This window comes from Lepisosteus oculatus, chromosome 23, assembly GCF_040954835.1.
Source record: "Lepisosteus oculatus isolate fLepOcu1 chromosome 23, fLepOcu1.hap2, whole genome shotgun sequence".
Lineage (NCBI taxonomy): Eukaryota > Metazoa > Chordata > Actinopteri > Semionotiformes > Lepisosteidae > Lepisosteus > Lepisosteus oculatus.
The window spans coordinates 4847408-4873092 of NC_090718.1; the positions used below are offsets into that span (position 1 = coordinate 4847408).

At 50.6% G+C, this 25685-nt stretch overlaps 1 protein-coding gene and 2 long non-coding RNA genes across 13 annotated transcripts in view; 1 reads left to right on the plus strand and 2 right to left on the minus strand.

The window, feature by feature from the left end:
• Positions 1-2: 2 nt before the first annotated feature.
• Positions 3-11815, minus strand: LOC138224914 (uncharacterized). 11 transcript variants are annotated; one of them, XR_011183400.1, is made up of 11 exons: positions 11480-11815; positions 11131-11325; positions 9583-9748; positions 8060-8125; positions 6496-6581; positions 5894-6093; positions 1722-2276; positions 1375-1601; positions 1013-1224; positions 210-349; positions 3-135 (listed from the first exon to the last, which is right to left on the minus strand). It is a non-coding gene; the product is annotated as an uncharacterized lncRNA (long non-coding RNA). The 11 variants fall into 11 exon arrangements; XR_011183408.1 differs by lacking the exons at positions 9583-9748; positions 11131-11325; positions 11480-11815 and having other exon boundaries at positions 1375-1598; positions 8060-8210; XR_011183405.1 differs by lacking the exons at positions 9583-9748; positions 11131-11325; positions 11480-11815 and having other exon boundaries at positions 1013-1157; positions 8060-8210.
• LOC138224918 (uncharacterized) lies at positions 1957-6707 on the plus strand. Its single transcript, XR_011183415.1, has 5 exons — positions 1957-2042; positions 2131-2312; positions 2388-2428; positions 2649-2776; positions 6516-6707. It is a non-coding gene; the product is annotated as an uncharacterized lncRNA (long non-coding RNA).
• A 4156-nt stretch (positions 11816-15971) lies between the features above and the next one.
• The window catches only part of sorl1 (sortilin-related receptor, L(DLR class) A repeats containing), a 56988-nt gene continuing 47274 nt past the window's right edge, over positions 15972-25685 (minus strand). Inside the window, exons 35-49 of the mRNA XM_069182369.1 lie at positions 25481-25607; positions 25210-25376; positions 24764-24876; positions 24469-24582; positions 24303-24375; positions 23971-24053; positions 23080-23176; positions 22548-22732; positions 22036-22155; positions 21630-21794; positions 21275-21449; positions 20802-20908; positions 20384-20576; positions 19140-19355; positions 15972-18674 (exon numbers count right to left, since the gene is read on the minus strand). Coding sequence (XP_069038470.1) covers positions 18607-18674; positions 19140-19355; positions 20384-20576; positions 20802-20908; positions 21275-21449; positions 21630-21794; positions 22036-22155; positions 22548-22732; positions 23080-23176; positions 23971-24053; positions 24303-24375; positions 24469-24582; positions 24764-24876; positions 25210-25376; positions 25481-25607 — 2003 coding nt within the window. The 3' untranslated portion in view covers positions 15972-18606. The remainder of the gene's footprint in view (positions 18675-19139; positions 19356-20383; positions 20577-20801; positions 20909-21274; positions 21450-21629; positions 21795-22035; positions 22156-22547; positions 22733-23079; positions 23177-23970; positions 24054-24302; positions 24376-24468; positions 24583-24763; positions 24877-25209; positions 25377-25480; positions 25608-25685) is intronic.

Consider the following 25685-nt stretch of genomic DNA (forward strand, 5'->3'; position numbering starts at 1 on the left):
CATTGAGTCTCTTGTTTTTTATTGTCGTACACTCAGGCTTTCTTTCCAGTGTCCGTGGCTGAAATCGAAGAGTTTCGGGGGAACTTCTGATATGAGCTCTGTGCCTGTTGACGGACGGGGATCTCATGGAGAACACTGGAAGAGTAAAGCGTAATTATCCGCATGCAATACAAGTCTAACTGTGTTCTACACAGCAAAGTCAGATATACCTGCAGGCAGGCGAGGGGGAGCACAGAGACTCCCTGAAACACAGCTCACAGTGAAGCAGAGTCCTGTGCCGTAGGCAGGACTGACACCCACCCTGAACAGTGTGCAGGATCACAGCAGGACTCAGGGCAGCTCCAAGTACCTGTAATATGCAAGAACATCATGAATATAAAATACTTCTCAGCCAGCAGAGCTGTCGTTATTACAGAAGGGGGGCTGTTGAGAGCGGGACGAGTGAATCGCAGTTTTAAAGGTTTTGTGTTTGAAGGGGGGGCTCTATCGTCTCCCGGCACTGTGGCTCGTCCTGTAGGGCGCCGGGCTGCAGGAGGTGAGAGTCTGGGTTCAAATCCCCGGGTCTCTTTGGGGCACATCCCAAAGCATTTTTTGAAAAATCCCGCAACAAAGTAGATGAGCAGAGATACTACTGTTAGAATCGCAAGAGGAGGGATACTTTTTTATTTTTTTTAATTATTTTTTTTCGTTTAGCGAGATTTGAACAGATAAATATGTCCGCGGAGGTCTGTCAGATTTGGCAGGAAGTATAGCTCACTCAGCTTAAACCCCGACTCATACATCTCCACCCCGGAGCCCCGGGTTCGAGACCCGCCTAGCTCGGCTGTTATTTTTCTCTCAGCTTGAACTTGCGCTCTTCCGATTGGCTGTTCTCACACCCACCTCTTCCACACGCTGATTGGACACTATTAACACTGAACTCCGCCCTGCAGCACAGCCACACCCCCTACACCAATCACCATGGTGACGGGACGCGTTCCTTCAGCACAGCGGAGCGTCATCCTTCACCTACCTGGCTGCGAGTGTCCTCGGGCCGGCAGGGCTCTCTACGCGAGGGCGGGGATGGAGGCTGCAGTCTAGGCCGCAGGCCAGCGCCTCCCGGCTCCCCGACAGCGACAGTGCCCGGAGGCTGTAGCGCTGCGAGCCGCTTGGTGTGGCTGTTGACAGGGGGACCAGATCCACGGCTTTGTACACCCCTGTACCCCGCCCCCCCACACCCAAACCCTGTCAGAATAATCAAACTAAGTAACAATTACAACCGTTTATTACAACAAATAAAGATATAAAGCAATAAAACAATTACAATACACAGCAGTGTTAGTATACTGGTATCCACAGTCCCATCTCGGTCCCAGGTGTCTCTTAATTAGCTACCTTTCTCGTCCTTTTCGCGCTCATCAGGGGGTTCACGTTATAAATAGGGGCGGTCTGTCCTCCAGCTCCTACAGGTTGGGGTCCCGACCCAGGGTGGGGAGCGCGTCCGTGAGCGGAGACGGGCGGGGAGGTGGGGGCCGCGGTGGGGGGGAGTCTGGCGGCCGGCCGGCCGGGAGACCGCGACTGGTACCTCGCTGCTCTCCCGGTACAGGCGCTTTGCTCGGCTCCTGGAAAACAAAAAAACAAAAAGCGTTTCAATTTCTCATACATGCACTAAACCTTTTTTGCAGGTTTCACCAGAACAAGCAACGTTGTTCAAGGAGAAATTCGTTTATAGCAAGTTTTACCTCTCTCGCTTTAACCTTTACAGCAGGACGGGAGCAGCCGGCGTTTCGAGAGCAAGGTAAGCGGTTTCTCTCTCCTCTCACACCGGGGTTCAGTCTTCACACCGGGTCTCGCACGTCTGGGCTCCAGGGTCCTGCGGTCAGGTACCGGTAAGTCAAGCTACGAGTTTCCCCAAGTTAAAGGCTATACAGAGCGGTCGGCGCGTCTTCATGCAAACCGGCTCCGGAGGATGAAAACCCAGCCGGACCCGCAGCTGCACAGAGTCCGGAACCACAAGGACCCGCTACCGTTGGATTCGCCAGGACCGAGAGTGGGCGATACCGGTAAGCGACGAAGCCCCTGTGAAAGTGGTTTTCAGTCCTAAACGAGTCTTGAAGCTGCGCTTTCCTGACCAGGTCTCTCGGCTTCTAGGAAGAAGAGACTCGGACTCGCCTGTGGTTCCGCCGCGGAGCTCCGGTCACTCGGTACACGGGTGGGTATGCGCTCAGGTCTCCACGCCAGGAGGACTCGACAGCCGCCCCTTAAAGCCCAGAGCCGCGCCCGGATACTCCACAAGCCTAGAATACAAACGAGAAAAAAGGCGTATTTGAGAGGTAAAACGAAAAAGGGGGAAAAAACATCAATATGAAAGCCGTAGGTTCAAGTTTAACACCAGTCTTCCTCCGCAGACTTGAAGCCACAAGTCAGACCGTCCAACAGCTCCATCAAAGTAAGTTTCAATATAATTCACATTTAAAGCCCAGTGTTCTTGTACCGTCGTGATAAAGCGCCCCGAAAGTGTCCGCCCAGAAAAACGGTAAATTTTCGAAACTTTCTTCGTTTGCAAACTCGCTATTTAAAGGCGAAGAAGCGACCCGGCTGTCGGAACCGCTAAAAAGCCGCGGATTGAAGTCTAATTGCAGACTGACCGCACCTGCCTTCTCGTTTAGACTCGGCCAATAGAGGCGGCGGATCCCGGAGCTGCTCGTCTCGGCTGTTAACCAGCGAGTTCTCACACAGCCCGAGGGCAGAAATCCTGTTAACTGTGGATTTGAGTTCACATCGTCTGACAAGCTCAGTTAAGTACAAGGTTAAACCTTACTTGGTAAAAAGGTTTTAGTCGGAGCTACACAATTTGCAGCCCTTCCAGTGCACTGTACTGTGGTAATATGACACAACCAGCTCCTGAATTCTGATTGTATGAACATCCTACCAATTAAGAATTCAATAGATCTGTGTACAGTAACTGGAATGCAGTGGACTGGAGAGGCTGCAAGTAGCTCTGACTCCAGAGCTAGATCAAGGTCCCACTTTCACAGTGCAATACCCTGAGACAGGATGGGCTCCCACACTGACACTACACTGCCCACTCATGCTCTTTATCCACCTCGAGGCAATGCTGCTCACAGGAAATCTAAATAAGCAACAAGCAAGAGTCAATCCCACACTGGGAAGGAGACGAGAAAAAGGTTCTGGCTGTGGAGTCACCTTGAGACAGAACAGGAGTCTGAAGAGGCTCAGAGACTGAAAGCAATAAGTTTTCATTAACCAGCAGGTCAAGGTGTGTTGAGGTAAAGATGCTAATTCACCGCACTTCTTAAACCAGGTTCAATATTTTCAGTTTAGAATGGTTCCTGCTTTCTGACAGCATGCAAACCACATGGCAGCTGCACTTGTGTTGGGGTGAACTCGACTGTCGCAGGGGAAGGAGCTGTTTTCTGGAGAGCTGGACCGAGTGAATTCCGTGGTTAGTGTGTAAACATTATTCAGACACCAGGACTCTGCAGTGACCGTGTTAAGGGTAATTGTAGCCGATTTCTTCAGTTGAAAGAACTCCACAGCCAGAATACATGTCCCTATCAGTGGGGAATTCTCCCATACTTGTTCGTGTGCAGCTCCCACACTGAGCACATGGAAGCAAGCAGGCTTTTACTGCAGCTTGAACAATCATTTCTCGAAGAGCTTCAGCTGCCCTCACATCCAAGGAAAGTCCAATCTTTCTCATGGGCTAGAGCATTAATTCTAACAGCACAACATGCAAACAGATCACATTAATTCATGCCACTGCCCCTGTCACTCAGACCCCTCCTGTCAAGGTGTATTGATACAATGGGACACTAGATCATGCTGGGTTTCATTTGAAAGGTGTCCTGCATGAATATTGCAATGTCAACTTAAGCTTTACAGTCAAGCAATATGTACTGAACACAACAGTAATTTGAGGGATTATTTTACTTTTGGATTCTGTGCACACGTTTGATCATATTCCAGTAAAAACATCCTTTGTCCTCAGTCCTGTATATTGAAGTAATTGGGACACATTCATTTTAAGTAAATGAGGTCTGTGACCCAGTGAGTTCACTCGGTCATCGTCCTAGAAACTCCTGCTGCCACTGAGTACTTTGGTCTTCAGGTGATCATACTTCAGTTAGTTCGTCCTGCTCCACTGGATTGAAAGCTGAATGCTAACTTGATCGTTGTAAGGTTTTTCAGTTCTCCTCCTGATGACCTCCTTGGTTGCATTACGAATTGTGACAGAATGCCACAACACCTGAATATTTGATGTGCATCCTCCAAGTTGAGATGTAGATGACATGTATGGTGTCTGACTAACACCACCTCTGATCCTAATCCTCATCCCGTACATGTGATCAACATCTGAGCTCAGGGGGGAGTGCAGAAGACATTGAGGTGTTGCTGAAGTTCTCGGCTCTGAATCCACAACACCCAGTACATTAGTGCTGAGGGAGGCGTAGAGGTGCAGAAATCTCCTCATGATCTCCCCAGGCCAGGCCATGACTCACAGGTGAGGTGCTGTTCTGTGGAGCATCTGCAGCTCCTTTCTGTCTGCACGCTTGAACCTTTCATCACTGTACTCTGAGCACATTCTGAAGCCTGATGGAGGTTATGTCATGGCCTGGGGATGCATAAGTGTCTCCAACTAGTTCTGTCATCTGTATTAATGCTGCTCATGATGGCAGCAGCAGAATGCTTTCTGTAGTTGACGGTAACATGGTCTCTAATGTAGAAGATGCCTCCATACTAACTGGAGAGTGATTCACCATGCAGCATGACAATAACTCAAAATAGCTGATCAGTGCAACCAATGAGGTCTTCAGGAGAAAACAGAAACTGTCCAAGTCTGGCTGCAGATTTCAATCCAGCTGAGCATGATGCTTCTTGCTGAAGTACTCATTTCAAGCAAGAGCACCTCAAGAACGGGTAACTCCTCTTCTCCAGGGAAGACCCGGAGTACAGTTGCTCAGTTACCGACTTGTGCTCTGAAATGTTTAGAGTAAAAGTGTGCCAATACATTAAAACATAGGATGAGGTTAAACTTGCCACCAGTCCTGCTGTTCATCACTCACAGAGGACTGAGATTATAGATTGCCAAGGTGAGCAGACTATAACTGATCTCTAGGGTGAGCTGAAGTAGAACTCCTTACCCTGATATTAGACAAGTACTCTTTCACTACAGCAAGGAAACTGAGTTGATCGGCACTAATCCTGAATTCTGACAGCTTGTGACTTGAACCCCATTTCATGTATGTTTTCCTATATCAAGACTAATGTTCTGGATAATTTAAAGTGAGAGCTGGAGGTGCTATAAATCCCCACACTTCCTGTCTTCAGCAGGAACACCTCAGTCAGGATAGCAGCAGCAGAAAAGTGGACAGTCTAGTAATGGCCAAGCTGCACTCCACATCTCTCACCCCACCTGAGCAGCAGTGTACATACTGAAGAACACCAAAGCCCTAAACCCTCAAGAATAGACACCTCTGTAGGTGCAAAGTGTCTCGAATCACACAGAGAACAGTGAGCTCATTGGGTCCAGACTGCAGGCAATTACTGCCTCAAAGGGACCTACAACCCCATGTGTCCCAATCTTTCCTGTTTGAAAGGGCAGAGTTGAACTGTTTGTACTTGAATATGATCAAGTGTGTGCATTCAATTCCAGAACTGTATTCTACTGGATTCATTCATCTCCTGCTCACAAATAAAAATTGCTTGACTGTAAAGTTGTGGTTCATTGGTGGTGGGTACTGTGTCTAGACGTAGGCTGAGTCCTGCTGTATTTAACAAATGCAGGGGGTTGACATGATTTGTTGTGAATCTGAGGTCCCTGTGCGCGGGAGCAAACTGAGACCTCGATCTCATCATCGGGAGCACTTGAGTATTAGGAACAGCCCCTTACCTGTAGTTCACTAGAGCTCAATTATTCTATAACCAATCTTCTCCAACAGCCTGGATCCCATGTATGATCTGGTGCTCAGTAGCCCCGCAGTGTTCTGGGACAGATGTGATGTCGGTACACTGCAACCACACCTTGCTTTGTGTGACCACAGGTCGTACACATTGCTTAAAGCGCAACATTTTCAGAAAGCCAAGACAGACCTAAAATGAGCAAAAGTTTCCAACTTAAAAACAGACAGCAGAATGTTGGTGTGCATAGAACTAAATATTTTAAATCATATAACATTAGAACCACAACCAAGGTCACACAAACAAACCGCGTCTCTGTGAAACTCACTGACCTTAGATAGGAGTGAATGTTAAAATTAATAAAACGTAAGTCGTGTGCCTTCTACTCCTGCATCAAAAATGTAGCGTCAGCATCACCCGTCACCTGCAGGAGACCATTTGAAGGTCAGAACCACGCAGCCTTAGTTTCACTTTTCCCGACAGTAGGACGAGCCTGTGTCCCGCAAAGCAAGGTGCTCTGTACCGCCGAGTGACTCCCTGTGCTCCTCTGCCTCTCTCTCCTCACTGCATCTGCCTGCTGTCGCTGTCACTTACCTGTTTTTCTTGTGTTTCAGGTCTCGCCTGGCTGCTGTCCCTGCTGCCCGGACAGAACCCATCCCGCACCGACCAGACTGCTGCGGCTGGAAAGGAAGTCACCATCACAGACGCGGTTACTTGTGATTCTGTAATGTGCTCTGTATTTTCTGTAACTCATTGTAACCAACAGTCTTTGATTTATATGCTGCAACACTAAATAAAGAATTTCGAGTTCTGTCTTGTTTTCTTGGTAACATTATTTTAACACAAACATAAAACAAAAGAAAAGGAGGAACACAAACACAAACCGAATATTAATGAAGGGGTGTGGCCAACAAAGGGCGTGGTGTTATTAATGAGGGGGGCGTGGTGCATTATTAATGAGGGGCGTCACTTATGCACTGTCATACCGACCAATCAAAATGTTTGGGTTAAAGCCCAACCCACAATTTGTACCCTCACATGATTGGTCAAATTCTACAACCACGCCCATGTCCCGCCCCACAAGAAATCTGATTGGAAAGGACTTAGGACTATGATTTTAAAGTCATACTCCACGATTCTGATTGGTTGAAAGACATGTCAATCAAAACACCACACCCCCAACAATGACACTGTTCTAAAAGGGTGTGTTTTTAAGATTGACAAGACATTGAGTCCAATCACAAATGGCTGTCTCCAAGCCCTGCCCTGCGAGTGCTTTGTTTAATGTTAAAGACCTTTAATTAACTCATACATAATCAATGTACTCATTATAATTACTTAGCATAATTTGACATGTAAACTACAGAATAAAAAGTTAATCAGCAACCCTTTCAATGTTTCAAATCTCTGAAACATTTAAACATTTTAGATTAACACAATGCAAAAGGCATCATGACATTCTTTGAAAACAATTTATTCAAGAAAGACAAATAATCAAGAATTAAAATAAATTTGAACTTTATTTTTATTCAGTATAATGTAAACATGCATTTTAGATACTTCAAAATCAAACTTGAAATCGTTTTTTGCCAGTTGAAAAAGTTAAACAAAAAATAAAAAAATACATACAGTTCATATAAGAAAAAACGTGAAAAATTTACATGCAAATAAAGAGTTTTAACGCCGACATGAACAGTATAACATTTTTACGCATTCAAGTATTTGTTTGGTACAAAGTAAACACGAAATATATCTGGAAAAAACACCATCCAATACAACTGCTTTTAAATTTAGTTCAATTTAACAACATACATATTCATAGCTCATTAGTATACAAGCAGCTGACGCCTGATTATAATATACATATAATATGCAGATTTAAATGCAAATGAGGGTGTCAACACCGACGTCTTACTAATAAAACAAAAGTTAAATCACTTTTTAGTCCCTTAAGCAAAGTGAACGTTTTTGTTTAGTATAAACATTACATTCTCGATTCACAATTCTAGCGAAAACCACATTATACATTAACAACACAAATGCAAATTAGCTCATTAACATACAAACGACCGTCCTCTAATTTTAATAAATGCAAATTAGCTCCCGTCGCCATCTTGCTGATCAAACGCAAACAACAAAAAAATCGCTTTATACTCACGAGCTGGAAGTCAAGGGGGTCCGATATATCGCCGCAGGACTTCCGCACGGTGTTCTAACGATCTCACTAAAAGAGTAAGCCAAAAAACAATAAAAATCGAGAAAACGCCATTCCAAACGCTCAGCTCCTAATTTTGCCAAAACTTCCGGAAAATGCCGTCACGGGGGCGGGGCTAATTTAAATAAGAGCGGCCTCAGCCAATCAGAATTCTAGACGTCACGCTGCCCAGTCCCGCCTCCTTGACACAGAGGGTGGGGTTGGACCGCCCTCATGCGTTGGGAGGACGAACTACAAATTTGTTTAATTGTAAAATCGCCGCTATATATTAAATATTAATAAAGGGTTTTGGTGGGCAGGGCCACGACTGATGTCGTCTCGCCTGTTTATTGGTCATTGTGGCTCCACGGCCTATAAATTCTGGCCCTTCCGTTTATCCTCCTTACGCGCGAGGGCCGGATAACAGAGAGGGCAGTAAGTATCGTGTGCAAACGCGTTTTAAGCTTTACTACTTTGTGCATTGACACCTGTATGACATTATTGTGCCCGCGATAGTTTGGAAATGTTTTGTGAGAATTGTCTCCGTGTATTTCTTTTTCTTATTCTTATTTCACCGGGCTGTGCTTCAAACTGTCGGGCGAATGCTGTGAATATTCGCCCCTCTAATGTCCTGCAAACGCTGCTCTTCAACTCTGACTAACAAACCTCACTCCTTTCTCTCAATATCGCGCACAAAACCACATCTTCGGGCAGTCTAGGGGAACCATGTACGAGTCGAGAGGGAAGTTTCAGTATTTTCTCTCCAGCTCTCTCACTCTGGAGCTCGACAAGGACTCGTGGTCTCAGTAATAGTGAAGGATGTGTTTTATTGCTGCCTAACAATTGACTTTAAACCTGAAACGTTCTCTTCCAAACTGTCTTGTGTCACAGAGCCTCTCTCCCTCTATCTCAATGTATTATTTTACCTTTCTATGCTTCTTCCTCTGTCACTAATGTTCCAGATCTCTTCAAATAAAAGCTGAAGATTCACATGAAGTCTAATTACCACAGGAGTATGGTGTGTCTTAAGCATTCCCTCTGGGTTCAGATGTTGATGGCATGTCCACTCCCTAACCCCACTACTACCCCAGTCCTCACTGTTCTACATGTGATCAACATCTCAGCTCAGAGGAAGAGCTGTCCATCACTAAATCAGAGCTCAGACTTCTGCAAACCAAGCAATTAAGAGAGATGGAGCCCCGTTGTGGCAGAATACTTGAAACTTGTTTGAAAATGAATCAACACAAAATATTAGAGAGATTTAGGGACCTAGAAATCTTAAATTTCCAAGTCCCCAAGACTGCTTGTGCTCTCTACCTGTTCCCCTCTCTGAAACTTTCAGGGCACTGATCTCGTGGAGGATTGTGATGGGGCATCTTGGAAGCTCCCTCTGTCTCCTGACCCTTCCTCCATCAATCTCACTCATTCCCTCTGTCCGATTGCCCCCGTCTCTCTCTCTCACTGTTCAGCTGACCCCGGGTCCATACCTGTTGTCGGCGCTGCCTCTGACACAGTTCGTCTCCTCCTGGTCTGATGAGGCTGTGGATTGATGTGATCAAACCTCCTCCTGAGTCTCATCACCCAGCACTCCAGGTGAGTCCCCACTCTGACTCTTCTACCTCATTGTTCAAACAAGTAAATCTGGATTTCAAGCTGAAAGATGAAGGAGAAACAGTTTTGCTTTTTCAGGTGATCCTGTCTATTTTTCAGTGTAATTCATCTTGTTTTTTTGCAGCCAACACACACTGATACAGCTCCCCACTCCAACATCAACATATTTAAAGGTTTTATGTTTAATGTTTCAATTTTTATAACTGTTCTGGATCCAGTGTCACTTCCTTTATCTGTGTGTCCTTCTTCAATCCCTCCTGAAGATGAAAGATATACTGCTGAAGGCTGCAGATACACAGCCTGTGAGTTTCTACTTGATCTTCCAGGTGACTACAAACTGAAACCCCTGAACTCCATGTTTCTATTATGTTATGGATTCATTTTCTCCTCTCTTGTCTCCTGAGATCTCACTTATTCACACAGAGTTAATTTCCATCATCCCTTTGCAGTCAAGACACCAATGCAGTGAACTGACCCTAGCAGCAGCCACAGGAGTTGTGAGAAAGTGTGTATGAGTTCAACCTGTTTTAGTTTCTTCCTGTCTCCCTGGTGCTCTGTATACTTTACTCAGACAGTGTAAAATGTTGAGTGCTGTGGAAAATAAAGATTCTCCTTTCATGTACTCCTGATTCCCTCACTACGAGCCCCTTCCTTCTCCAGCAGCGTTGAGGTATTATCTGTGTGTATGAACTAGATACAACTGTGTACAGCTGCTTCTTGGGTTAAAATTGTCAACTTGATCCATTTTGAGTGTTTCTGTATAGTTAGTAGTAGAGTCTTTATCTAAGGAAGTTAATTGAATGAGCTTTGATTTCACTTAATTTAGTTCACTAGAAAGTTTTTTGTTTGTTTTCACTGAACACTTCTGAATTATGTACTAATAGCTTTCATTCTCCCTTTCAGTTACTAATTGAGGCTATTCAATCACTTCAGTCTTTATAACTGAATGGAACTGATGTCACAACTTCCTTAGACATCATTAAAGCCTGTTTTCTATTAATCACCATTCTGCTGTGAGTTTTTCAAAGGTTCTGATCTTTAGGGTATTGATCACAGATTTCTAGATCTCATCCTGACTTTGTGTCATTTTTGAGTAGTGTTTCAGTCTGACTTGAAATTCATTCTCAGTTTATGGTAGCTGACTGAATTTGTACTCTAGTTTTGAGAACTATTGTCCTTGATTATTGTGAATGCCCGTTTATGCACTTGTGTTAAGCTCTTCTGTCTGAAGGTGAACTTGTCCGACGTCTCAATGTGAAGTGTCTGAGTATAGTTTGGAGATCTGTATATACTGTATTACTGAGAAAGTCATTTTATTCATCTACTGGCATTAAACTCCTCTTGTGTCTGACTGCGATCTTCTCCGGCTCTCAGCCCCTCCTGCACTGCTGTCACCCTGACCTCCCAGACGCAGGTGCTCTTACCTCCTCTCCTGTCCTGCCAGAGCCTTCCTTCCCATTCTGATCCCCGCAGGCTCATTCGCAGCCTCCTGGAGAAGGGCGCATAGTGGTAGAGGTGGTGGTTTGTAGGAGGCTCTTCTCCCTCTAGACCTCATCCCCTCTGATCCTCAACACAAGGTCCCCCCAGGGCTGCTGCCTGAGCCCACGGAAATGCTGAAACTTGAGAACAAAAGCACAGGAAGAGATAAGTTTACAAGCTTTAACAAAAGAAACATGAAACCAAAAGGCTTTAACCAAAGAGAATAATCTAATGAGCTAAACAGTCACCAAACAGAATCCTACTACTACTCCTCCTTGAGGCTCTGACACACACTTTTATACAGCTCAATCCCATGTGACGATCCCCCCAGGCTAAACAGCTCATCAGACAATCGGTGTCCACAGGTCGTGTTCTGGAAGCCTGCAGAGGCGCCACACTGTGGCCAGTCCTCTCTCAGGGCAGCCTGACAGAGAGGAAGCTTGTGGGAGGGGCAGTGGATACAGGAGCTTCCTGGACACACAGCTCTAGACCAGAGCGATCAGTGACCTGATCAGGAAGGAGACTCGGAGACCGCTTCGGAGAACACGTCAGGGCTGTGAAGATTAAAGATCTCTCCAAGCCCATTGTTTCTCATTTCACCTCTGACGGCCACGACCACTCTAATCTATGGAAGCCCGTTTCCGCCAGTGAGTAAAAAAAAAACGCGCTATGGTATCTCAGAATTGCGACTTGGCAAGTCAGAATTCCGACTTAGCATCTCAGAATTGAGACTTAGTAACTCAGAATTTCGACTTTATATCTCACATTTGCGACTTCGAAATAGCCATATTTCATTCTGTCCTTTTGTTATTGTAACGGATTCGGGTTCTAGGGCTTGTGCCCTCGCCGCTCCCACCCTAGTTCGTGCCTCGCTGCATAGGCTCGAACCTGAGTCTTCTCAGCTGAGCTAAAGAAGACCTTTTTTAAGTAAAAAAGGACATACAATGGAAATACGTAAAAAGTATGTTTCAGCTTTTATAATTGTGAATTCCTCTGGATGTGAAGTGCCTATTTCTGTATCTTATTTCATATTCTGTCTCCGTAAATAAAAACTATTTTTAAAAAGCCCACCGCCTCACTGGCGGTAATGGGATTCTATAAAAAATAGTGCAATTAATTTGATTTTGATCAGGGCACTGTACAAGACAAGTCTTCAGGCTTATAGATCCTATGATCCTGTACGATTCATGAAAATAGTGTAACGGAACGGCCGACATACAGATTGTACGATCTGGTTGCAGTGTGGTGACGGCACCGCCCTCCCCTGCGCATAACAGGGATGCTGGCCGCCGGGGTTAAAGAAAGTGTTCTTTAGCTCAGCTGGCAAGACCTGGGTTCGAGCCAGTGCAGTGAGGCACGAACTAGGGTGGGAGCGGCGAGGGCACAAGCCCTAGAACCCGAATTCGTTACAATAACAAAAGGACAGACAATGAAATATGGCTATTTAGAAGTCGCAAATGTGAAATATAAAGTCGGAATTCTGAGATACTGAGTCGGGATTCTGAGTTGCTAAGTCGCAATTCTGAAATACTAAGTCGGAATTCTGAGATGCTAAGTCGCAATTCTGAGATACCATAGCGCATGTTATTTTTACTGCCTGGCGGAAACGGGCTTCCATACTCCACGGCCGAAACGTTGTGTTCTCTTTCTTCTTTTTTTCAGCATGGAATAAACCTATTGTTCCTTTGCAGCCTACGCATGCTGACGCAGCTACCCACCTGAACATTTATCCCAATCGACACCTCCTGCTGTAATTGAAGGCCTAAGAATTTCCGTATTTAGAGTTGTAAAGGAACAGGTACAGGTGTATTCCACGCTGCAAGAAAAAGAAAAGAGACGCAGCCGAAACGTCGTCTCTTCTTTTCAGCGTGGAATAAATCTTCACCTGCTCCCTTGAAGCCTACGCACGTTCACGCAGCTCCTGGACTATTTAACTATTTAAAGCCCTTTTTTGTTGTTATTGCTGCTGTTGTTCCGTGTTTAGGTTTGGAGTTTTCTTCGTGTCTTTGTATTGAAACCTACAAATAAACTGAACTGAACTGATATTTAAAGTCGCAGTAACAACGTGAAAAGCGATGTCAGAAGGGGACATTTCACAGTGTGGCCGCCAGGCGGAGACATCACTACACGTGTCTATGAAGGGCTGTTCTAATGACTTTTCAGTTTCCAGCTGTGCTCCACTGACTGTGATGTAATCTGTATCCAGTCCAGCTCCTGACCCTGAGCCTCAGTGACACAGCAGACACCAGCTCCAGGCCAAGAGTCTCAGAGTGACACTCTCACAAGCTCCGAATGAGCCTCAGTGGGATGTTGTGCTGAAGGTGCCTGAACATTTGCCTCTCTCTCTGATCTTCCTGAACACATCAGACAAACAGGTTCAGTGCAGTGTGCTGACTGAAATCCTATTTTCCTCAGAAATGTTTAACTGTGATTGCAGTTTGTCAGCTTCTGATCTCTTTGGCTTGTGATCAGTTTTATTTCTTCCTCCATCACCTGCTGGTTCTGACACACTGGCTGGAAACGAACTGGTTAGCTGCAAATCTTTCAGCCACTATTCGATCACCTGGGCTTCTCCGCCACAGTCCAGAACAGTTTGTCTGAACTCATTTCAGACAGTCCTGGAGAAATCTGTCCCTGCCTGTCACTTGTGTGTGCCTATTTATTTGTCCAGATCAGAGATCCGTCACTTTCCAGCTCCAATTTTAAATCCCTGATCAGTTTTATGGGTCAGGGGTCAAATGTGTAGGTCTTTGGCGTCTCGTACACCAATTCTTATTCCACAAGACACCTCGTTTGTTTGGGCGGAGAAAGTAAAGTAACTGGCTCTTTAAAACCGCCTGTAGCCTGGGATTGAGTCATCATAAGAGTGACAGGGAAAAACACCGCGAACACTTACAGCACATGGTGAGGGAGCAGGGGGGAGGAGCTGTCCAGGGTGCTGAAGAGAAGTCAGATTTGTAAAAGTCGACTTTCACAAAGAGAACTATATCTTTTTATCGCCAGAGCGAGATACATTTCTGGCATAAGAAACACATTGATCAAAACCAGAGCGACAGAGGTATATAGGCTCTGCACAACACTTGTCTATTCAAGCACAGCTGAACAGTCCTTGCACGGGGATTGTTATGCCCCAGGAACTGTTTAAATGACCTCATGAGCTCCGGGTTACTAAAACTTCAAATCTGCCTGCAGCGCAGCGCCCTGTCACTGGACCTCCTGCCCCACGAGGGTTTTGTGCTCAGCCACCTACCTCAGGCTGCGCAGCTCTTCTGCTCCATCTGCGCACTTGGAGCCAGTGGATTCCTCGGCTGGTCCTACAGCGACACGGTTTTGACCTTTTCGCAAGCTGCGCTGGAACAGGCAGGTGTTGCTTGAGAGCAGGAGCGAGCGATACTGCCCTTACCGCAGTGTGTTGAGCAGCCTCATCTCTTTTCGACCTCATCAGGCTAGTCGGGGCTTGACAGCTGTGACTGCAACATCTACAGATTAGCTTAGTTGTGATTCGGTCTGGCCAGCGTGGTCTTGGATGAAAGCAGAGCAGAGAGGATCCAGAGATTGCCAGGTGCAATGTTCAAACGAGTGGTGCGACAGACTAGGATCCCGAGACGAATCTATCCAGTGAGTGAGCCTCTCTCTTCCACCTGCCCCACTACCCAGCACCTGCAGCTCAGCACAGTCCTTATATTGGCACGAACGCTCCGGGTTCTGTGTCCGAGGTGTGCAGAATGACAGGCTGGAGGTGATTCTACAAGCTCCCTGACAGTTTTATTGTGCGTTTCATTCCAGTGGGGTGTGCCAATCACTAAGGCCGCGAGAGATCAGGCAGGCGGGATGCAGAGGAGGGCTTCCTGTTCATTTTAGACAGTTACTGTAAGTTATCACTCATTTTAATTGATCAGTTACTTGAATTAAGTCAATGCACTAGTACTTTAAATTGTGCTTTTTTGTCTTTTAATCAATTTATACTAAGAACTGTAGTACATTCCTAACTTCCTAGTTAGACTTTCTAACAGGTCTCAACAGGTCAAATTGGGTAAGTGCTTACCTGACATTCGCTACACATCAATTGGATCACCACAGGGCTGTGTCTTGTCCCCTCATTTTGTACACTCATGATTGCAGATGCAAACACACAGATAGACTAAGTTTGCTGATGACACAGCCCTGGTCAGTTTATTAAAGGACACAGAATACCATCATGGGCCCATTCTAAATGATTTTACTAACTGGTGCAACGAAAAGTTAAAAATGTTTCAAAAACCAAGGAACCCCCTCAACTCACTACAGTATAAGTGATGGTCAGCCTGTTGAAATTGTCGATGACTAAAGCTACTTGGGACAAAAACCTAAAATGGGACAAATATTTGTGACACTATAAAAAACGCCAACGGAGACTCTTCTTTCTTAGAAAACTCAGCTACTTTAAGGTAGATAAAACTATTCTTACACTTTTCTACAAATCATTCATTGAAAGTGTCTTGACATACTGCTTCACTTGCTGGCTTGGTGACACAAGTACTGGTAATTGTAACAGGCTGGGTAAATTAGTGAATATAAGTGGCAAAATAATCAGGAATAATCAAATTAACTTAAGTTTGAGCAACGAGTCAGCAGCTTCTCCCTCTTCCCTCACAAACATTAGAGCAGGACAGTTCTGCCCATGAATGCTTGTAAATAATAAAAGTATATAAACCCTTCAGCACTTACTCCAGCTTCCTGCGAGTTTCAAGACAACGTTAGGGCACGCATCCCCAGCGACCGAAGAAAAAGAGGCAGGGCCGTCGGGTTTATAAACCCAAGTTTTGACCTTTATTGAAACACAAGAGTGAACACACATTCTTAAGTGACCACGCGGCCAGCACGACCTTTGACCCTGAGAGGTGGTGCTGCGCCTTCTGCTATTTACAGCAACACGAATAAAAATAAAACAAAAATCTGAAAACCCAGTCCGACATCCGGCCCCAGCGATCGAGCAGGCGGCCCGCCCCGGGCGGGCTGACCCCGGGTTCGACCCACACGAGGAGAGGGGAGCCTTTCAGAACCCCCGATCCCGTCTGGAGCTGAGGCAAGTCTTGTCCTAGAACTAATCTCCATTCTACCGACTTCACCCCGAGAGCAAAGGCAGGTTGTTGGAACAACAGTTGAACCCTGCGGTCCGTTCACAACACGCCCGTTGGAACTTCAGGAAAAATGGTTTTACCTTGAGTCGCCCACTGTGCCCAGGGCACAGCCTGGGAATTTAGTGCCGGAGACCGATAGCGGGCGGGCAGGACTCCCCTCTCCGAACGCGGGCACCTTGCGTCAGCGGCTCAGGGCGGCATCGTTATTATTTATGCAGCTGTGCTTGCCCAATAAACACGAAAGCACGGCGTCCTACTAAGGCAAGAGTGGCACTGAATATCCGAAAGCACACAGTGGAAATCAGTATTATCTTAAGGCCAACAAAATGTAAAAAAAAATAAACTAAAATTTTAAACCAGTAACAAAACGAGTACCGTGAGAAACGTCAACACTAACAGTAAGTGTCAGCAGCCCTGCAGTGATCCGGACACCGAGTGATAGGCTTCGGTCACGTCACGCCCTGGGGCAGCGGGCTGAGGGCGCCCCCCTCTGGCCGGGGCATCTGGGCAACTGCGCCGCCCGCATTCAGAGCGGGATGGTGGTCCGCCGCTGTATCCCCCCCCCGATCCTGACCACGCGGGTGACCAGGCAGGAGGAGATCGCTGGGGGCGGAGCACAGTCCTCTTGGTGTCAGCGGTGAGCTCCTATTGGCCGGGCTGAGCGGCGACAGGCCCCTCAGCGATAGAGAAACGGCCTCCGTCCCGCCCGCTGACGTCTTTCAGCGAGGGAGGCGAGAGCTGGGATGAGGACACTTCTCTCACAGGGAGAGCTGCTCCAAGTCAAAGGGGCGAAGGGACTAGGGGCGTACCCAGCGCAGACAGGCACAGGGGAAGTAGTACCGTAGTACCGTGATGAGTCAGGACCCTCTGGGCGCGGGAAGGCGGGGCAGGCCGGGAGCGACGCTCGGCGCGGGCGCGAACTGGCCGGCTGGCTCCGCCCCGTGACGTGACCGTCCCGCTAGCGCTTCCAAGCCGCGAACTCACACAGATTAAAAATACATTCATCGAGGACACCTCTTTAAAAGAAGGCCAACGGAAAAGGAAAAAAAAAAAACCCACTTCCAGTTAAAAATGGCTCTCGCACGTCGACAGACACAGCGACATTAAAATCGGCACGGAGGGGGATGGGGAGGGGGAGCGGGGCCTCAGACCACAAGTTTGAACTCGGTGGTGGTTTTTTTTTAGCTATTGGCACACCTGTCGGATGCGACCGTACGGGTTCAGCCCAGGCACGGAAACAGCCCTACCCTTTCCCAGGAGGCTGCAGGCCGGCTGCCGTGAGTGGTGACCATCGGAGAACGGCCGCCTGTCTGGGGATTCTCGGCAGGGAAGCTGACCAGGAACAGGCTCACATCCGGTCTTGTCCCCCTGGTTATTTCAGCTTGTTCGCTGCTTTACCATGCTGTCTCTGCTCCCACGGTTTTCACCGAGAACCTTAAAGGAAGTCGAGTCCTGGTCCTCCTGCCCCAGAGCACTGAAAGGTTTTGGCACATCCAGGAACTACAACAGCTCTTTTAGGTGTGTGAAGGCCAGGCATTTCTTTCATGTGTGTGTATATATATATAAGGGTGTATTTGCTTCATGGAGGTAAGGAGTTTGGCATTCTCAAAAGACCAGTTCTGGAACAGGCAGGTCCAGTGTGTGACTCCCCTGTGGGTTAGACCAGTCCCTGGCCATCCTGGTCCAAAAGCAGCCGGCGCGCAGGCTCCTCCAGGCCTAAGGGACAGGAAGTGAAGCGGGGGGACAGGTTTCCGTGTCGCGCGCGCCTCAGATCTTCAGCCCAGCTCATCGCCGGCAGCAGCAGGCAGGGAGAGGGGTCTACACACCTGTTTCGTTTTGGTTCGGGCGAGCGGTCCAGAGGTCGGGTTAGGGTTCGAGGCGTTCTGCTGCCGACGGATCCCGAGCTCGGCTGAAGCACGACGCCCTGCCCCCCCCCACCAGCTGGCGGAAAAGCCCCGGCAACGCACACCTCCTTCACAGTTTTTCTCATCCTCTAAAGTCCGTTTTTTTTTCCATCCCCACCTACCTACCTACATATAAAAATAAGTTATTGCGCATCCTAAAAAGTGCATTGAATATTTCAAAAATATTTCTTTCGTGAACCTCGCGAGCTCCGCAGTCGGAAGGGAGCTGTGCCCGGAGACGCGGCCCCTCCGCTTGCCAGGGGTCAGGGGGGGGGGAGTTGGCTGCCCCCCCACCAGCCGCCTCCAGCAGGCACAGTCGCGGACACAAGAGTGAGGGAGAGGGACGAGCAGAGAGAGGGAGAGAGAGACGGGGAGAGTCCGCGGGGGGCGGGCTCCTCTACGCTATCACCATGGGAACGTCGTCAGAGAAGCCGCTGATCATGGGGGCGTCCTCGTCATCGTCGCCTGGAGAGAGAAAGAGAGACACGGAGGGGGGTGTGAATGGCACACAGGCTCTCGCCTCCAAGCTCTGCTTCAGATGAGACGCAAAACCGAGGTCCTGACTCTCTGTGGTCATTAAAAATCCCAGGGCGTTTCTCGAAAAGAGTAGGGGTGTCACTCCGGTGTCCTGGCCAAATTTCCCCCTGGCCTTTCCCAGTCATGGCCTCCTAATAATCCCCATCTCTGAACTGGCTTCATCACTCTGCTCTCCTCCCCACTGAGAGCTGGTGTGTGGGGAGAGGACTGGAGCATCATCCAGGTGGGGCTGCACACTGGTGGGGGTGGAGGGGATCCCCACAACCTGTAAAGAGCTTTGAGTGGAGTGTCCAGAAAAGAGCTCTAGAAGTGTGAGGAGTTATTATTATTATTATCCCAAACCCTCCGGGCGGCAGGCAGGAAACGGCGCTGGCGAGAGTCCCGCCCGCTTACCCAGCTCGTCCCCGGAGGAGAAGATGGCGGAGCCCAGCCGGGAGTTGTAGTGGCTGTTGGCGAAGGCCGTGAAGCTGTGCTGCAGGCGGCGGTGCCGCACATACAGGACGACGAAGCCGCCGCCCAGCGCCAGGAGCAGCAGGAAGAGCACGGGCACCACCACGGCCGCCACGTCCCCCGTCCGCCCGGCCTGCGAGGCCGCGGGGCTCCCCTCACCTGCGGAACGACACCTGGGATCAGAACCCGCCTCCGGGGCGCTGCTAATTGGCAGCCCCACTGGAGCTCAGCAGTGTGAGCCTGGCCAGTACCTGGATGGGAGACTCCTGGGAAAGCTGAGGCTGCTGCTGGAAGAGGTGTTAGTGGGGCCAGCAGGGGGCGCTCACCCTGCAGTCTGTGTGGGTCCTAATGTTCCAGTGTAGTGACGGGGACACTATATTGTAAACAAGAGCCATCCTTTGGATGAGATGTAAAACTGAGGTCCTGACTCTCTGTGGTCATGAAAAATCCCAGGGTGTTTCTGGAAAAGAGTAGGGGTGTGACCCTGGTGTCCTGGCCAAATTTCCCATTGGCCCTTACCCATCATGGCCTCCTCATAATCCCCATCTCTAACTGGCTTCATCACTCTGCTCTCCTCCCCACTGAGAGCTGGTGTGTGGGGAGAGGACTGGAGCATCATCCAGGTGGGGCTGCACACTGGTGGGGGTGGAGGGGATCCCCATTACCTGTAAAGCGCTTTGAGTGGAGTGTCCAGAAAAGCGCTATATAAGTGTAAGCAATTATTAATTATTATTAACTGAGGCACCTATAAAGGAAGCTCAGGCGGCCATCTCAGTGTTCCTAACTGAACCTCGCCTTGGTCCTTAGACGGAGGCGCTAACACGTTACTTTACCTGGAGGGGGAAAGAAAATTTCGTCTGATCTGCTGTTCCTCTACCTTCGCGTACGAGATCAGCTCCGCAATCTGGCCCTTACGAGGCTGAGACTCCCTCAGCTGCTCCTCCACTTCTCTCCAGAGAGAGAGGCACTGATGAGGGACCTCTGTCCGCGCAGGAACCCCGCTATTAAAGCGACAGCACCCCGTGGCAGCACTAACTGCGGCTGCTGTGCGACCCGAGCAGCGGGCGAGCGGTCAAAGCTGATCCCAGACTCCAGCTGCCCAAGAGCAATCCGAGTGCCGCCCCGTGCCTGATCGAGGGCCGCGGCGTGAATCACAGGACCCCCCCCGCGCCCCCGCGCCCCCTCACCTGCGGCCAGCTCGTCGTACAGCAGCAGGGCGGGCTCCCCGCACAGCTGGCCATTCAGCAGGCAGCGGGCCTGCACGGAGAAGGTGTAGTTGTGCCCCGCGAGGAGGCTGCTGATGCGGAGGAAGTTCTCGGTGGTGTTGCCCAGGCAGGTGCTGGAGTTGGTCACGCTGTCGTAGACGTGAACCTCGTACCCCTGCGCCGGCGGCAGAGAGAGGCAGAGAGAGGGATGATGGGGCTTCCCTAAGTGTTAGAGCGCCGGCCCCCGGCGAACCAGCACGGTGCTTTTATTCTTGTCCCAGGCTGTCCCTCTAGGTTTTGCCCTGTTTTTACCCCATGTCCTCCTGTGGTCTTTGCACATTTACAGCCTCCCGAGCCAATTACCACAGCAATCACGGCCCCAGTACGGGGCTACACTCACCCTGTTCTCGTCAAAGATCTTGTCCTTCAGCGCCAGGCTTTTCCAGAACAGGAAGATGTGGTCGTTCTCCGACAGGATCTTCAGGGCGTCCGGCGCCGGCAGAGGAACTGTGGACAGTCAGATAATATTTGCTGTTTGGGTTACAGCTACGAAGGGTCAACCGCAGAAGCTCTGAATCCTGTGAGCTGTTAAGTAACGCAAGGGGAATCGGCTCAGTTCAGTGCTGCCGGGGTGACAGACGAACTCTGAATCCCTCTTTAGCTGTGAGCTGTTAAGTCACGCAAGGGGAATCGGTTTGGTTCAGGCCTGGTGTTGTAACAGACGAACTGCTGAAGCTCTGAATCCCTCTTTAGCTGTGAGCTGTTAAGTCACGCAAGGGGAATCGGTTCAGCTCCAGCCTGCCAGGGTGACAGGCGCAGATGGGGTGCTGACAGAGCAGGGGGTTCTTGGGTTGTGGGGAGCGGGGGTGTCACCTGTGCTGAAGGTGTAGCTGGCCTCCTTGCTCATGTTGGCCAGGCGCACGGTGACGCTGTAGCGGCCCCCGGGTTCGAGCGAGCGCAGGGTGTACTCCACGGTGTTGTTTGCCGTCTTCACCTTGAAGCTCCTCTCCGCCTTCCTCACTGTGTCCCGCAGGTGAATGGCGTAGGTCTGCAGAGAGAGGGGGGAGGGGACAGACGGGCTGAGGTACAGAGCGGCACAGCAGCACTGCCATCAGAACAAGCAGGCCGTTCCTATAATGCTAGGAGACATTTCTGCTAGCGCTGCCCCCTATGACAATCCGCGGGCAGCGGGAGGAGGGGGCCGAGCCCGGGCCCTCGGTGCTCTTACCAGGGCCTCGCTGGGGTAGTCGCAGGGGGGCTGCCACTTGAGCGTGGCCTGGGTCTTGTCCACCCGCACCCTGTGCAGGTTGCGCGGCGGCAGCCGGTTGCTGGGGATCATCTTCACCACAGCGTAGTCCGAGGGGGGGCCGAGGTACGGGGAGACCACGCGCACCTGTCCCGGACACAGGCACACCGTGAGCTCAACAGGACCGGAGAGACACGCCTCCCGGGGGAAACAGCTAGCGCTTCCCGCTAGCCGCGGGAAAAACTCTAGCCCCAGCTCCCCCGAGAGGGAGTACGGGTCTAGGGAGGACGGGAACGCGGCAGAGAACAGAAGCGGACCGGCAGCTCTCGTGTTACTGTGCGCGCGCGCGGAGCGAACGAGACCGAGACGGGTCACGAGGGCGGCTGACCAGGAAGAGGTACTGCTCGTCGCCGTCCACGGTCACGGTCAGGTTGGTGCCGGAGGTGGTGAGGCGGTGCGGGCCGCGGTACAGCTCCAGGAAGGAGGTGGCATAGTACAGGCCGTAGAGCTGGGGAGAAGAGCACAGCAGATCGATCAATCAGTCGATCAATTAAGGTCTGTTTCTCAATGCAGGAACAGTACAGCCTACAGCGGGGCCCCGTAGTCACAGGGCGAGCTTCCGGCCGGCTCCTCCTCCTCCAGACCGCGCTCCGCCATGTTAGCGTAGGGAACGTTCGCGCTTTTCCACGCCGGCTACGAACGGGAGGACGCCCCCTCGCTAGCCCCGCACAGGAGCGCTCTCGGGCAACAGTGACCCTGCCTGCACGTCTAGGCTCGTACCCCTGAACCGGCAGTGAGGTTTAAATCAGCAGGGACAGAGGAAGGGGGAGGGAGAGCTCTTTCTGGGACAGCCTGCAGGCCGCGAGGCTCTGGGGCCGTCCGTTCTCACACAGACCTCACCTGTGCTTCCGGGCCGGACCAGCTACAGTCCACGCTGCTCTGGTTGAGGGGCCGGGCCTTCAGCTGAGGTGGGTCGGGCCTGGTTCCGTGGGTCTGCAGGTGGGAGAAGGAGGTAGGGCTGTCCCCCACGCTGGTCTGCGCCCACGCCGCCACCTCGTACATTGTGCCAGCCGTCAGGTTGCCCACTGGAGCACAGGGGGAGAGGCGAGGCGGGTCGGGGTCAAGATCAGTACACAATCTCATGACTTCTACGACTTCACAGGAACGGGGACTAAAAAAAGGACACGGCTAACATTTCCACTTTTGCAGATGCCATCCTGGCAGGCATTTACAAGTCATTTCCCAGAATTGGGGAAAAACACGGTTGGCAACCATTATCTACAATGGGCCTTGTTTCGTAGAAGGCTAGGTTTCGTCAACCTGATTTCCACCTATACGGACTTCTTCAAATCAGAGATCATAGGTGTTAAAAGACGTTTTCAGAGCTCAAACATGGGCGCCGGGCCACCCCAGCGACGTAGACAAGTCGTACCTGTGTGAGTGGGGCTCGTGCCCTCGACGAAGACGGTTCTGTTCTCTTTGACGTGGGCGTCGAACAGCCAGGACACGTCCACCACGAACCGCTTCACCTGGGGGGACACGCACAGCTGTCAGGCTGGGGGGGCCCCCACACGTCACGGGACGACAGAGCTGACTGAAGAGCTTTTTCGTTTTTACTGGCTAAAAAGAGCAGCTGGGAGCCACTTATACAGTCAGCCCTGGCTTTTCCGCTGGTCGCCCCCCACCCCCCAAAAATTGGGGGAAGTCCAGGGCAGGCGACGGCGTTCCTGCGTGCGTAGCGGATCTGTTGTGTCTTTTCTCTGCGTTTCGTTGTTCGACTGACGTTTTATTGTGCCCCATATCTGTTCTTTTGATTACAAATGGGACCTAAACATGCTTTCTAGCTCTCGCGCTAGTAACCCTGGACCTCAAAGACGCAAGAAAGTGATGACTTTGGCCAAGAGGGTCGCACTTAAAAGAACGACAATGGCATATATTGTTTATCGGGCAGAAAAATGAGATTCATTTGGCGCCAAGACTTTTATGCCTTTCCTGCGTCTCCCCCCTCCCTTTCCACGTGTCAGAAACTGCGAAAATCCAGCAACGTGCTCTCGAATGTTCTCTTAATTCCCCTCGAGTCGAAAAATTGTGTTTTTTTGGGGTTGTTCCGGAGAGGGTGGTCAACCGTTCGCGTTTTTGCATTTTTCGAGGTGAAAAACGAGGGATGGGTGTACTTGTGGCCATTTCGACAGCTGGGGTGTGTCGCCTGAGGGCGGTACCTTGTTCAAGGGTACAACCGCCCACGCCTCACCAGCTCCGACGCACTGCTCCTCCGCTCTGTGGTAAAATCAGGGCCTCAGAGGGGGCAGACAAAGGCACTGACCTGGTACTGGGCGCCGAGGCCGAGAGTCACGGTGAAGGAGCTCTCGGTGGTGCCGTCCAGCCGCACGGTGGGGGCAGGGAGAGCTGGGAGAGAGACGAGAGTCAGGCCCAGCCCTGGACACGCGCCAGCAGACCCGTTCCTACCTCACCCCGCGAGCGCCGCCTGAACGCACAGGACAGACCCCCGAGACGAGGGCGCGGCGCACAGCGGACGCAAAGACACACTCCCACCGAGTGCGGGGGTGAAGGAACGTCCATCTTGAACAAGCGCGGCAGAAGAGCTGGCGCTGCGCACCGGGAAAAGCCAGTCACGCGAGTCTGAGTGCCTCTCACCTTTGCCCTTCTGTGGGGTGACCGACTTGACATCGCTCCAGTTCCCCACTCCCCGGCTCGTCACCGCGGCCACCTGCAACGAAAGCGGCACGACCGATACGGTGAAGGCGGTTCAGAGCAAAGCTGGCTTCTACGTCACTGACGAGCTGCGCGCGATGACACTGACCCTGACGTTGTAGAGCAGGTCGGGCTGCAGGCTCTTGATCTCCGTGTGGTCATTGCCGAGGCTGGAGCTGCGCTGGGAGGTCCACTGCCCACTGGCACTCTCACTGTACTCCACCTGAGAGAGGGGCACGCACAGACAGCAGCCTATGAGGGCCTGAACACACCGAGAGACAGACCCCAGAGACAGGCAGGCCGAGGGGCAGAGGGGCCCCAGAGACAGGCAGGAGGCTGAAAGGGAGAGGTATATAGGTACAGAGAGCAGTTTAGGGGCTGCATGGACAGAGCGGCGCACTCACGATGTACTCTCGAATGAGGCCGTGAGAATTGGCAGGGGGCAGCCACTTGCAGATCACGGTGCCGTCCTCCTCCTCGCTGCTGGACAGCTCCAGATTCTGGGGGGCATCCGGCACTGCGGCGACACCCAGACACCATGAGCACGCAGAGCCCCTAACGGCCCTAACGGACCAAGTGTAGCAGAACGACACTACAGCCATGCCTACTAATATTACCACAGCTGGCACTGCCCTTATCTCAAGTTTCCACATAACGTCTGTCTTTCTCCGACCTGTTATTTTAATATTTATTTGCATTCCGATAGAGTGAGCTCCGCCCGAAGGATCAGCCCCTGTTACGTCTGAATTCCCTCCCTTCGCTTTCCGCCTCGTCACCCGCCATCCCCTTGAGACCCTGTGGGGGTTCGGGGTGCCGTGCTGGACCGGAAGGGGGGGGAGGGGGGACTCACATCCTTCCGGCGTGCGCAGGGTGACGACCTCGTTGCTCTTGTGCAGCTTGCTGAGACACTGCACCTGCACTTTGACCTGGTAGGTGGTGTCCGGCTTGAGCAGCGTCAGGCTGTAGCTGGACTTGCTGGTGTGAGTCTCCACCGTACTCCACTGCGAGCCCACCTGCCTGGAGAGACGGAGGGAGAGTGGGGGGGCGGACACGCGATACCACACGAGGCGCAGGGGGACTTCTAGAGGGGAACCCAACCCAGGGGGGAGCGGAGCTCTTACCTGTAATAGACCACGAACGTGCAGGAGTTCAGCGGCAGGTTCTTGGGTCGGGACCAGGTCAAGGTCACGGTGCCGGAGAAGTCCGCAGTCCAGCGCAGATTCTGAACTTTATAGGCCAGGGAGTCGGCTGGAGAGGACAGAGCCGATTAGCTCGAGAGACAGAGAGAGACAAGACCCCCACCGGATACTGAACAAAACAGGTTGA